We start from the raw sequence: 14,272 nt of genomic DNA, 5'->3' as shown, positions 1-14,272 counted from the left end.
TCAATTTCAGTATATTTCTCATTATTACCCTTAATGTAGTTTGATTTCTTTGCATCCGTGGATTGGATGGGTTGTTACCAACCAACTCTGGTGAGAATTTAATATTAATAGCACCTTTAGAAATGTATTTACTTATAAAACTGGTGATGCATTCAAAACTTATTGGGGAACAACAATGAAATATAATGGGAACACTTGACATGGTCACCTGAACATTTAACACAGCCCAATTCCACCCATTCTCACAGCTAGGAGGACTGAGGCTTCTTCGTCCTGGGCGTTGGATCCTGCCAGGGGCCTGAAGGTGGGCCTTTGCTCTAAGCCGACTGGCATAGAACTCGACCAGGAGGCTGCGCTCTCACTGGTGGCGCACCCACAGCGGTGGCAGTGGGCGCCACTCTCTTATAAAATTAATTTGATACATAGAAAAAAAACTGAACAAGTGAAGCATTGTGAATACCTGAATGCACCGTACTATATAAATATTCAGACCCTAGGAATCATATTTCCAGCTGAATTCAGAATTTGCTTTGGGGGTTTTGAATTAATTTAGTGGTTTGATTGCAGTACATCAGTTTCATGTCTTGCACTTGAACTATGTTAAACTGCACTGTCCCTTTTAAATAAAATAAATTCAAGTTGATTTGAATATATGTGACAAAATTAGGATTTATTTTGTGTATCCATTCTGCAATTGAAACGTCATTAAAAGCCTGCGCTACACTGACATCTGGTGGAGGGTCAGGCAAACAGGAAAGGTAAATGAAAACTAGTTCATGCCAGTGCTGCTTTTATTTTGAAAGTGTGACTTTTATTTGTGTAGACGTGCAGGTGAATCCTCATGTCGGATGCAAAGAGAAAGATTAATAGCACATGCCGCTGCGCTCTGAAATATCTTCCGTTTCTTTTGTCACACACAAACTTCTACCCTCGTTGGCGTTTGACTTTCCTACGAAGAACACATCCGGGCATTTTGAGCGCACTTCATACGTATTTTGGCTGCGACTGATGACGAAGTTCACAAACGACAGCGTTCTCTGTGGCGAAACATGTCACCCAGAAATCCGGGTACGACGCTCGGTAAGTAAACGCATGTACGGGCAGAACGTCCGCAGTAATCGTGCTCCCACGTTACCGTGACCCAATAGCACGATGATTTTGTTACCAAGGAATATTCACGTCGTCATTTTGCTTTGCGCAGGATTTCACGCTGAAACTTTGAGTGTACGATGCTAAGTTAGGACAGGTGAAGTCAGTGAAGCAGTTAGAGGTGACTGACCCTGAGAGCACGGATGTTACTGCACACTAACAAATAGAACCGGAACAAGCAAAGGAAGCGTTTTAATCCTGCTTTCCGACGTGTAGCTAGTTTTTACTGAGCAACCATGTGACAGCTGGCTCTACTGTGTAATTGAATACTCATGAGGTCTGATTAAGACCTAACACAGCACTGCGGTCTGCTGACAGTTTGTTTCGGACTAGAAAGAAGAGCACGTGGGTTTACCTCGTGACACTACAAAAGTTTAAAGAATGACAAAGTTGATTTATATTCTATATTTCCACAAATGTCCTGCTGTTATTATTCTTCCCACTCACTCCTTCTGTGATTTGACGATGGCCACCTCAACATCTACACAGTACACTTTAAGTAACCTGCGCTCAGAGTGGATGTTTGTCAGTCCAACCAGAGTCACCTGTGAGGCACCTGCACCTGTACTCTAGTGTATTTGTAAGGGATGAGCACAGAGGTCGTATCTGATGTATGAACATGAGATCAGGTCAGAATGAATCCAGACGTGTCACAGGTTAACCTGGCGGTCACATTAACAGTTTGTGTTTTCTGACATTTGTTGAGCTGATGGAAAAGTTGCATCTGAAATTATGTGACATAAAAAAACACGTTACTCTTTATGCTCGCTGCTCTTCTGCAGTGCTACATGCTAAAGTAACATGAGCACAGCTTATAGACACCTGACTATGGTGCTATACATTATGCATACATTTCATTGTCTTGTGTCTTTCATCTCTTTGTATTTGATAGGCCCTTGTGACTGACAGACCATTTACTCAAGTAAAGTACAGATACCTGAAAATTCTACTTAAGTATAGTAACTAAGTACTTCCCACCTCTACAAATATGTTTAAAACAACGACTGATGAAAAACTCAGCATTTTCATTCTTTCAGACTGTTGGTGTGCCACAGAAAACAATCCGACACTTCCATAAGGGAAAACACTTAAGCCCTTTTCCCATTAGTACCTACTCAGATTGACTGGTTTCCATTACCTAATGTGTGTGGTTGTTGTTATAGCAACGTGACCATTGTCCCATGACGTAATTGGTACACAAACACTACAAGAAAGGAGGTCGTCGACGTGAGGATACACCTGCTGCTCGGTGTGTCTTTTTGTCACACTCGGGGACCGTGGCGTTGTTTTTGTAGCCTTTCCTTCGTTGCCTGGGTTCAACAATGGTGCTTTTGATTTTCATGAACAAGACGCTCTCATGACTCACCGAGTGATGCCACTGACTAGCCAATCAGTGGCATGCAGTCTGATGACATCACATTTTAGTACCTGCTTGCATCACTTTGTAACCTCAGGTGAGCAGGTAATATATTAGTACCTCATACCAGGTACTATGACCAACTGCAAAACCCTGAAAATCGCAGCGAATCATGGCGAGTCGATCTTAGTAGGTACTAATTAGGCCGCCACAAACGATTATTTTGATAGTCGACTAGTCAGCGATTATTTTTGCGATTAGTCGACTAATCAGATCATCATCCATTGGACGTAAAACTACAGCTTATTGCACCAGCAGCATCTGCTCTTATATAACTATCATTAGCTTACAGCTTTAAGTGTTTAACAACAACAATCTTTATTTATAGAGCACATTTAAAAGCATTGGGCATACCAAAGTGCTTTACATAAAACAATAAAAGGTTCAAACATTGATAACGGATAAAAAAAAATTAAAAATAACGAGTTAAGGTCTGTGCTAACTAAAAATAAAGACAAGATGATAGTTTATTAAATTTTAATGAAATTTGCAGATTGTTTCGGTGAAGTTTAATAAACTCCTTGCTATCTAAAATATAACAGGACACCGGAGTAAATTCTGGAGCATCTCACACTTCTGATAATCAGCTGTCTGCTTGAGGTTTATTCAGCTGTGTAAAAACTATAACTTTAATCTCAGCCAAACCGATTTACTCAGGAACAAATAAAACACTGAAAAAAGCCAAACAATAACATTTAAGTTATCTAAGTGACTCATATATCATATTTAACCTGAGTAGACAAAGACAGGCTTTCTAACACGTGTGGGGTCCGGTGTTATCCACGGCTCTAGTGACCTAGCCCCCGGCTAGCTATCAAGCTGGTGGGTAACAGACGTCTCCGAAAACGTCGGAGCGCTTTTGAAAATATGCGGTGTCGTGATAAACCGAGCAGATATTTGAGGTTTACACAGCTACATTCTCGCCTGAAAATATCTTAAGTCCTGCCATCTTCTGTTTCAGTGCGTTATTACACTCTTAAATCCTACTACTTATTTCTTACAAAGCTTCAAACGACGCGTCGACTATTAAATTACTCGTCGACGAATTTGATAGTCGACTAATCGTGGCAGCCCTAGTTCTAATGGAAGGGTACAGGCAGGGTGTTGGTGTTGATTGCCCGGATCTTGTTCTTTCCAAGAGCGAGCATTCCCAAGATCTTGGGTATTTGGTGGTTTCGGCTCCTCTTCATGGTTCCCATTCACCTGCAAGATTCTAAGGTACTTGTAGCCGTCCTCAGTCTGCAGTGTCACCTACTGGTAGTACAATCCCCTCATTTCTGACCATTTTTTGTCTCTTTGTTGCTCCAACTGCACGTCTCCAATATGAAAGAAATTCTCATGTCGTTTCTGTAGAGCCTCATTCACTCCCAGCATACAGCTTGAAGCCATCCATGTTAGGGCTGCAGCTATTGATTATTTGAGTAAATAAGTTTGATTATTCCATCGATTATTTTGATAACAAATACTTTGGTCTTATTAATGAGCAATAATAAATATTCAAACGATGAAAAACGGAGGTCTTTCAGAATAAACTATTCATTGTATGGTTTACCTCAACTTACTCTAAGACTTACCGTATTTTTTGGACCATAAGGCACTTTAAGCAAAACAAAACAGTCAGATAAGTCAAATTTTACTCAACTCATTCTTCTTGCTTCCTCCACTTCTGTACCATTGATTCATTAATGTTGAATTCTCTGCAGCTGCTCTATTCCATGTTGTTGCAGTACATTAATGACTAACCTCGTACTGTGGATGGATTATCTCAGTTGTTCTCCTGACTGAAGTTTGGTCCGTTTACAGCATCCTGCCATGCGATTGCATTTGTCTCTAACTAGGGCTGCTCAATTATGGCAAAAATGATAATCACGATTATTTTCACTGACATTGAGATCTCGATTATTTGACGATATTTATTTAACAATAACAATGTGTTGAATAATGACTTTAAAGATTGTCAAAAAATAATATAAAATAGTGCAAATACTGATAACAGTGCAAATGTTTGCAATATAAAAAATAATTGAAAAATGTAAACATTAATGTTTAGTGAACTTTGCAGTGTTGCTCTGTGGTGCAGCTACGACACTGTAGCAAAGTTTACACACTGTGTCTAATTGATCCACGTCTGACTGAACCCATAATGTTTCCACACCACTGGAGCTTTTTTTTACCTCTTTTCAACCAACTGCAGTCACTCTCCTCTCCAAATAACTTCTGCTTAGCTTTCCGAGCTTCCCTCTGGTCCTCTTAATCAGCGGTCCCCAACCCTCGGACTGGTACCGGTCCGTGAGTCGTTTGGTACCGGGCCGCGAGAGTTGAGGCTCAGGTGTGAAATGTATGGTTTTCAGGGTTTTTATCGGTTTTCAGCGTTATTTTGTTATCGTCTTTATCGTTTACTCGGTTTTCCTCGGTCTTTTCACGTGTGTTATGAATAAATTTCATTTTTTTCGGTACCGGTACTAGTTTTATTTTGTTGTATTTATCCGCGACACCTTAAAGGCCGGTCCATGAAAATATTGTCGGGCATAAACCGGTCCGTGGCACAAAAAAGGTTGGAGACCGCTGCTCTTAATTGTTGTGACGCGTGTTCGAAATGCAGAGAGGTGCGTTCGATTTGCCACACGGAGCAGTGTGAGAGTAAAGCACGAGGGAGGGGCTAATAATCGGCTCAGTCACTTTTAATGATCGTTGAAAGCCCAGATTGTAATCGAGATTAAAATTCGATTAATTGAGCAGCCCTATCTCTAACCATCGGGAACCCTCACGTTAACTTTTATCGAGTGGAAAAAAAGTTAGCATTCAACCTCCAGCTTCACTGTGTTTATGCTATGCTAACATAGCTGTGTTGCTAGCCACACGTAGCACATCATTATATAGCAGCTAGCCAACTTCAGTAACCCTACAAACGTCACTGCTGTTTAGTTTCCTGTCTTCATTTATGTTGGAAGTGATAGCAGAGCTGTACGTTTGAATGCTTCAGAAATCTCTCAGTCAGAACATGCTATATCATGTTTAGGTGGAAGCTAGCGAGCTAACTTCCTGCTAACTTCTAACTCTGTTAAATGTCATAAATTCTGTTTTCATGGATGCCTGGATGTTAAACTTAATTGTTACACCTGGTAAAGCAGCAAAGCTGATCGTTTTATTAAAGATGAAAGACTTTAGACAGTTTTAACTCTCAGTGATGCTGCAGTGTTTGTTTGACTAATGGCGTCAGACTTAAACACCAGATTGTTCCAGTATTACTGAGTCTCCAGCCTTTGGCGGCTGTTCTCATGTTGTTCCCCTGATGCTGAGTTTCTACCTTGTATGGCTCAAAGCTGACTTACTCTCCTGGTTTCTCTCTGGTGTTCCTCTTTGGGGCAGATAGCTGTGAGTCTTTGTAAGATTCAAGCTTCTTTGTCACGTGCATAGTTATACAGATATAACACGCAGTGAAACGCTCCTCAACTGTGCAAAAAAGAGAGACAGAACTTTATATACAGTGAATGAGTATTTACAAAGAGGACATTATGTGCAGCAAGTGGGTGGCATTATATAAATAAAGATAAGAGGCCTCACATACAACAGTTTGTTGTGCTTAGACACCTCATGCTCACGTCCCTCTGTGCTGCTTTGATCTCTGCCTCTGGTATCGAGAGGACATCTGATTGAAATACTGTTGAAATCTCCCAATTCTTTGAATCTTTGGGCTGAAGGAAGGACAATACTCGGTGTATTTATGCTCAATCAACAATCATTTATTTCCATACAATTCAATACTTAAGAGCATAAGGACCATCATGATGGGGAGACATGCCTGAAGAGGGTCACAGCAAGTCTCAAAATGGTGACGGGTTGCTCAGCTTTTTATAGTCTCTAGTGGCCCCCATCTAGTCGTAAAAGCCAAAACATCACATTTTTTCTCTGTTACAGCGCCTAAGTTATGACCTCGGCAGTTGTTTCTCTGATTTCTGTAAGGTGGGGGTGTGGAATGTGGTCTGTCTATCTCCCCTGTCTTAGACACAGAGTCTCCTTCTCTTCATGATTCAACAATAGAACATGTCAAGAAAACAGTGTAACACATTCACAGCAGATCAAGGATACAGAGTGATGCACATTTATCTAATGAACTAATATGTGAATATGTTCTGTTAACTCAAAAGTATAATGAGAACTAAACTACATACAGCTCACACACTCTATATTAAAGGGTATAATATGATCTACAGCAGTATTCTAATTCAACTACTTTGATTACATATATAAGGTAACATATGATAACAGAATAATATCACAATACTCTCTGTGTGTTTCAGCCACTTTAATAAAGTGAGTTTGTTTCTGTTCTTCTGTGTTCATAACAGACCTGGAAAGGATATCCAAAGTGAGAGTGAACACACAGGCTGTGTTGAAGAGGGCTCAGTTTATCCAAAGACAGAAGATCCCCAAGAAACAGTGGCAGGTGAGCTGTGCTGTAAGCTGTGGTGCACGATGACAACAAGCCCACGCTGTCTTAACTTGTAACACCAAAATGCATTTATGTGTACGTACATGTAAGCACACCTCTGTGGTCATAGACAGTATTAACTATAAGGCGGGTTTCAGGGCTACATTTTTAACATGTCTCACGGTGTATCCTTCTCTGAGCGCTGTTTCCTTGTGTGTCCTTGCAGGCTGCGTGGCTGCTGAAGGCCGCGACCCTGATCGACCTGACCACTCTGGCCGGAGACGATACGGCCTCCAACGTGCACAGGCTCTGTTTGAAAGCTATCCAGCCAGTTCGATACGACCTGCTCAAGAAGCTTGATATGCACGACAAAGGTCCGCCCTCACGTCTGTCAGGAAAACTGATAAAATGAAAACAAGCGTTAGTGTCATAAAATAATTATTAGTAAATAATGAGCTAGCGTATCCTGTCACGATAGCTTCAGTGGTGCTTAGTATTAATTCTCAACGTCTCTCTGCTGTTTTGAATATTGTTGTGTTGAGCATCATTAGTGTAAAAGGAATCACAACAAATTTGTATTCATTTGCAGTTTTCCCAAATCATGCCAGCAAAATCCCGTCGGCATCACGTGAGAAACAAGTAACGGCTGTTTCCATGTTACGATTTCACCTGTCAGGACATAATGTGTAAATCACAGGTCGCAACATCGGACAAATATAATCCTGCATCAACAAAAAGCCGTGAAATTTATTTATTTAACACAAACAAAAAGTCGTGTGTGGCAAAACTAACCTTACTTTAAAAGCAGATTTTCCTGTTTGCTGAGAAACAAAATAACCATTAACCGTTGTTGCTGCGTCCCAGTCAAAGTCCAGATCAGGGACGTGACGGGTCATTAATTCTAAAAGAACCTCTGAGAGCCTCTAACACCGGGCTCACTGGATGAAATAAAAAGATATTACACGTGCATTTTAAGTTTAATCACGTTCATCGTTAATCCCATAATGTTTGAAACGTGCGTTACTCTGCACACACAGTGTTGGTCTTTATTAGTGTCCACGTCTCTGTGCAGAACAGGGTTACACATCACTGCGGTTACGCGCTCATGTTCCAGTTTGCTCTGACAAAGACGCACAACTGCTTTTTCCCTTTAAAGCCAGTGTGAACAGAGCGTTGGTGGTGAGGACGGCTGTCGCTCATTTATTCACAGACAAAGTCAAACACAGGAGGCTTTGAACCATTAACATCTCACAACCGCATGAATTCAAATGTTTTATTTACCTTTTTCTGCTACCATGATCTCATTGATCAGTTTTATCATCCTATTTGTCATCGTTACCTGATGAGTAAGCATGCCAGACTGCTCAGACACTAGTCCGCCTGCAGAGGGAGCCACAGGCCAGTTTATCACCACGTTTCTTCTTCTTTGCTCTGATCCCTGATGTCAGGCGTGACAACAGCAGCGGTGTGTGTGTATCCATCTCGTGTGACTGATGCTGTCGGAGCACTTAAAGCAGCCGACTCCAGCCTTCCTGTCGCCTCAGGTAAGTCGTAGCTATGGCAACCCTGTGTGTGTAATATAGAAAATGAAAGGCTTGTGCTGCCTGGGCTCCACTGTGTTATCTGTTTCTCCCAGTGGCCACTGGCTTCCCAGCTGGCCAGACTCCACTGGAGACCCGCCTGCAGGAAGTGCGCATAGCAGTGAGTGACGGCGCGACGGAGATCGACATCGTCATCAACAGGATGCTGGCCATTACAGGACAGTGGGAAGGTATGCTGCAGCCTCACTGTCGTTACTGTGGTTGTATGGAAGGATCTGTGTGTTTAATACTGATGTCTGAGCCTGTAGTAAGAGTTTCATACGTGATGAAATGCCAGTTACAAAACAAACCATCGGCTAATCCAGTAATCCGCCCGTTTCCTGTCACTTCTGTCTGCGTCATGAGGGCAGCAGAGAAGGTGAGGCCTCCCTCAGTGTCGTCCCCCCCCCACACACACACACACACATGGGCGTGCACTGAACACGTTAAGTGATTTCAGTTTCGTGTCTCCCTCTGCAGCCATGTACGACGAGATCCGTCAGTTTCGGGAGGCTTGTGGCCCCGCCCACATGAAGACCATCCTGGCTGTCGGAGAGCTCGGCTCGTTCACCAACGTCTACAGAGCCAGCATGGTCGCCATGATGGCTGGTCAGTCTCACAGCTGTGTGTGTGTGTGTGTGTGTGTGTGTGTGTGTGTGTGTGTGTGTGTGTGTGTGTGTGTGTGTGTGTGTGTGTGTTCATCTGATAGTTTAATTACACTTTCTAGTGAAGCTGATCATAAAATAAAAACTGCATGGTTCCAGCTTTATATTTGTTTTCTGTTAGTAATTTCAGTTTAAAGACGAGCAGGTTGGGCTGTGGATGTAATAACAAAGCACTGTGTTAATGAAACGCTGCATGTATGAAGCTTCTTTACTCCATGGAGGCCTTTTACAGATGCAACTCAGTCTGTGAAGCTCGATTTAAGGTTTTACGACATGTTTAGCGGCGTCTACAGAGTGTGAGGTCACTGGGCTGTAGTTTATATTTGCTAACTGCTGAGAGAACCAGTAACCCACTGTGTGTGGGGTCATTTACTGCCTCTGGCTGCAACAGCATCCCATCCACTTTCACTTCCTGTTGCTCGAGCTGTTCGTCGTTCTTTGTCTCGCTGCACTAAAATGTGAAAGTCTGTCTGTAGCTGTGATGTTCAGGTTTGTATAAATGAGTGAGGGGGGGGGGAGTCTAACAGAGCTTTCTGAGAGTTTGCTGATGTTGGGATTCCCAGTCGTGCTTTGGTAAGAAATGTTGTGTTTGTAGTGTGATGCACATGTAGCAGCTGCTTATGATGTTTGGGGGGAAAGACAGTTTTATTCCATTAAATGATTGCATGTTGCAGACGTCTGCTCTCTGCTCTGCCAACAGAGAGATGGAGGGAACTATTAGCAGCTACGAGCCGACATGTGATGTCGTGTCCTGCACAAGACTAAACTTTAAACACGTATCACACAGTTACGTCTATGACCGTTGTTGAGAACAGGGCTCCATGATGTAAATGAGCCTTTATACATGCAGGCTTCATGTCCACGTAACGCTGGGTTCATGGTTTTGATCAAAGGTGTGAAATCATAAAGATTTTTCGGCAGAGTCTCAGATGCCCTTTGGGCTCGCAGCAGGAAAGGCCTCCAGTGTAAACTCGCTCTCCAGGCTCTTCACTCTGACAGCTGTTAAATGACTGAGACTAGCTTACAGAATAAGTTGATACACAGGATCTCAGACCCGTGTTTTCATTGGTCATCTGTTCTGTCGTGTCAAATGAAGCACGTGGTCACACAGGCTGTATGACAGTAGCATGTTGATCTGCTCCTAACTCTGCTTTAATAACAGCTGATCTGCACTCACTGCCTGCATACCTGCAGCGTATGTAGAAACATTTACGCCATGTAACAAACATTGCTGACACGCACGCACACGGGCGCATGTGCACGCACGCACGCACGCACGCACACAGGCACACGTGCACGCACACAGGCACACATGCACACACGCGAGCGTGCTTAACCAGCCGTCACACAGGCACACGTACACACACACACACACGTACACACACACACACACGTGCACACAGGCACACGTGCACACAAGCACACGTGCACACACACACACACGTGCACACACACACACAGGCACACGTACACACACACACACAGGCACACGTACACACACACACACGTGCACACACACACACGGGCGCATGTGCACGCACGCACGCACGCACGCATGCACACAGGCACACGTGCACGCACACAGGCACACATGCACACACGCGAGCGTGCTTAACCAGCCGTCACACAGGCGCACACACACACACACACACACACACACACAGGCACACGTACACACACACACACACACACACAGGCACACACGTGCACACACACACACGTGCACACACACACACAGGCACACGTGCACACACACACGCGCACACACACACGCGAGCGTGCTTAACTAGCCGTCACACAGGCACACGTGCACGCACACAGGCACACGTACACACACACAGTAAGCCGATTACGGACCTAAATTGTCAGGCGCTCTGATAGAGATCGTCATTAAAATACATTGCTTTTGTCACCACACTTGCTCCTTAATCTCCTCTTGTTCCTATGAATTGCATATGAGATTCCTGAAATTGAATGATAATTTTACCTATTAATCTCTGATATAGCCTTTTTTACCCCGCCGTTCCCCGCCAGTATCTCCCTGCCCACGCAAATGAATAGAGCTTCATTACCGCCACCCACATTTAATAACCGTTATCCATTATCTGGTAATTAAGACTCCGTATAACGAATCTTAAGGATTACGCCAGTTTGAGAAAGAGGGGAGAGAAACTGAAAAAATACATATAACATGTCTTTAATGAACTGTAAAATTTCCATCTTGTTCTGTTCGGTAATGAACGGTCATTATAACTCAGGGAGGCAGGAGGGCGGCGCCTCTTTTTTCTGCCCCTGCAGTTTGTGGGTAATCTGTTAAACTGCGTCATTTCATCTTCTATTTTTATCAGTCTAGCTGATAAAATATAATTGGCTGTGAAGGAAGGCGAGGAAAGAAATAATGATTTTTATTGATGAGCATTAAGCTGTCGTTTGTTGCAGCAGCTTACGCTTTTCTCCGGCCGCGCTGTCGGTGCAGTCGACCTGCATGGGAACGCCGGCCTCGAGCCGTTTGTCGTCCCGTCGGACAAATTTGAAGTCGAAACCCGACAGCTGAGCGATGCAACATAACCTCAGTACGTGCTTTTGTTGAAGACATCTCATCTGTTCCAACACGGCAGGTTCAGACTTCATCAAGACGTCTACAGGGAAGGAGGCTGTCAATGCTACTTACCCTGTTGCCATAGTGATGGTGAGAGCCATCCGTGACTACTTCATGAGTACGGGCCACAAGGTACAGTGGGCGTGAACACTCACTGACTGTAGAACAGTTACTACATTTATTATGTTCATGAAACCAGCATCACGTTCACTGTGACTGATGGACGGAAAGTCTTTGACATGGAAAGAAGTACTTGCATGAATGTGGAGTCATGTGTTGTATGAGCAGCTCGAGTACTCGAGTAGATGAGAAGCATTTTATCAAACAGCAGGAACTTAATTCTGCTCAGTTTCATTAAGATGCAGCAAAAATCTTAATGTAAACATTTACATGGCAGCGCTGCAAGACAGGTTGAGTCACCATGACGTGCGTCTACATCAATAACCAATCGTAGGCCAGTCGAGGCTCGCCACAGTGTGCTCTCTGTATTTAGTGTCAAAACGGACGGTTTTGATTTTAGTGCTGTGGAACCAGGTTCAAGCAAAGTTCCTCAGATTAAAACACTCTTTATTAGTTACACCGTGTTAGTTCTGACCTGCTTTTGCCTTCAGAACTTTATTGTCAGTGTTGCGACAAACAACTACTACTGAAAAAGTACCAGGTACTGTGACCTAATGGAAAACCCCGCAAACCGTGGCGATCTGAGCTGAGTAGGTACTGATGGACCAGTAGAGCCCCTGGTCCATCAGTAACCCTGTCCCCCTGCCATGTGAAAGCCGGCAGGGGGACAGGGTTGTACTGATGGACCAGGGGCTCTACTGTGTGAAAGCTGGCAGGGTTGAAGTCACCAAAGATGGAACCTCGGGTGCTGAGTCTGTAGCCGGGCTCTGGCAGAGTGGATAATGTCGCAGCAGAGGGAGGAACGTAAACAGCCACAGAGGTCACATGGGTCCAACTGCTGGTTGACGCATGTGCACGTAACATTTTTTAGGCGTGTGTATTTCCAAGTACCACCTTTGTAGATGTGTCATCGTGCTCCAAGTGTGTTGTGTGTTTTATTGACACACGTGTGCATGCCTTCTTTTAGGTGGGCTTTAAGCCAGCAGGGGGCATCCGAACAGCTGAAGAGTCTTTGGTTTGGCTGACTCTTATCAAAGAAGAGCTGGGTGATGATTGGCTCTGTCCCGGCCTGTTTCGCCTGGGAGCCAGCAGCCTATTGGCTGACATTGAGAGGCAGGTGGGTACGCAGTAAACACGCAGTAGATGTGACATGTCTTGTTTTACACAAGGTTTTTACAGATGTTTTTGCTTGGACAGATTTATCATCAGGTGACTGGACAGTATGCAGCGTATCATGAGCTTCCCATGGCTTGAATTCACCTGCTTCACGTTTTAAAGAGAAGCTCAGAAGATCCACACGAGCCTCATTCGTAAATCTGCTGCTCCTTCAAGGTGCTTTCAGTGTCCTGATGAATAACCCAGCTGGTAATTTAAAGCTTGAAGCGAAGAATGTGATGAAGATCAAAGTTTTTTACTTGTTATAATTTAACAATCGCACTTCATAAAATAAACACGGAGTGGAAAAACAGTTTGTTTCCTGTTTATTCTTATAAATGGGGGCGATCGTGGCTCAAGAGTTGGGTGTTCGTCTTGTAACCGGAAGGATTCTGGTTGGAGCCCCGGCTCGGACAGTCTCGGTCGTTGTGTCCGTGGGCAAGACGCTTCACCTACCACCTACTGGTGTTGGCCAGAGGGGTCGATGGCGCGATATGGCAGCCTCGCTTCTGTCAGTCTGCCCCAGGGCAGCTGTGGCTACGACCGTAGCTGCCTCCACCAGTGTGTGAATGTGAGAGTGAATGAATAGTGGCATTGTAAAGCGCTTTGGGTGCCTAGAAAAGCGCTATATAAATGCAATCCATTATTATTATTGTTATTATTATTATTATTATTATTATTATTATTATTATTATTATAATAAAAGTTGGTAAACTGTAAAAGATGCAGCAGAGTGTAAAGTTGAGTTTAGTTTAAAGTTATGTTGGCTGTGTCAGCTGTCACATCACAGCCTCATTAAACATTTATACTGAAGCTCCAGAGAGTAAAATGCAGCACATTAGTGTTGGTGGAGAAAGACAGGAAGCAAAACGGTCTCAGTCCGTGTTTTTTAAAGTTTCTCCTGAAAGCATGAAGAATGTTTAAGGAAAAAAACATTACTGATCATTTTGGGAATAAAGTCAAAATTTCAATATTAAAGTCGAGATTTTGAACTCTAAACTCTGGTAAAGACGAGATGTGCTGAGCAAAAACACACAAAGGCCCAGCTGGACTTTTGCTGTCAGGTGACCGTGCAGCACCATGCTGTGTGCAAGAGATGCACCATCAGCTGAAACCAGAGTGTGGCTTTTGCAGCAGTTTTACGTCACTCGTGGC

The 14,272-nt window shown here is 43.6% G+C and overlaps 1 protein-coding gene across 1 annotated transcript; it reads left to right on the top strand.

Moving 5' to 3' along the window:
* The first annotated feature begins 814 nt into the window (after positions 1-814).
* dera (deoxyribose-phosphate aldolase (putative)) lies at positions 815-13,430 on the top strand. Its single transcript, XM_026147426.2, has 9 exons — positions 815-1,080; positions 6,916-7,013; positions 7,225-7,372; positions 8,447-8,542; positions 8,635-8,769; positions 9,059-9,187; positions 11,862-11,974; positions 12,930-13,079; positions 13,160-13,430. The coding sequence occupies exons 1-9, from the start codon at positions 1,050-1,052 to the stop codon at positions 13,214-13,216; spliced, it is 957 nt and encodes a 318-aa protein (XP_026003211.1). The 5' UTR covers positions 815-1,049; the 3' UTR covers positions 13,217-13,430.
* The last annotated feature ends 842 nt before the right edge of the window (positions 13,431-14,272 follow it).

The sequence above is a fragment of the Astatotilapia calliptera genome, chromosome 17, assembly GCF_964374335.1.
Source record: "Astatotilapia calliptera chromosome 17, fAstCal68.1, whole genome shotgun sequence".
Lineage (NCBI taxonomy): Eukaryota > Metazoa > Chordata > Actinopteri > Cichliformes > Cichlidae > Astatotilapia > Astatotilapia calliptera.
This window is presented reverse-complemented; position numbering and strand designations above follow the sequence as displayed.

What these genes read in the sequence shown, in the direction of transcription:
- dera (XM_026147426.2), top strand. Translation starts at nt 1,050, where the DNA reads ATGTCACCCAGAAATCCGGGTACGACGCTCG. An exon ending in TCCCCAAGAAACAGTGGCAG is followed by an intron (nt 7,014 to 7,224) that starts GTGAGCTGTGCT and finishes GTGTCCTTGCAG; the next exon opens with GCTGCGTGGCTGCTGAAGGC. An exon ending in CAGCCTTCCTGTCGCCTCAG is followed by an intron (nt 8,543 to 8,634) that starts GTAAGTCGTAGC and finishes TGTTTCTCCCAG; the next exon opens with TGGCCACTGGCTTCCCAGCT.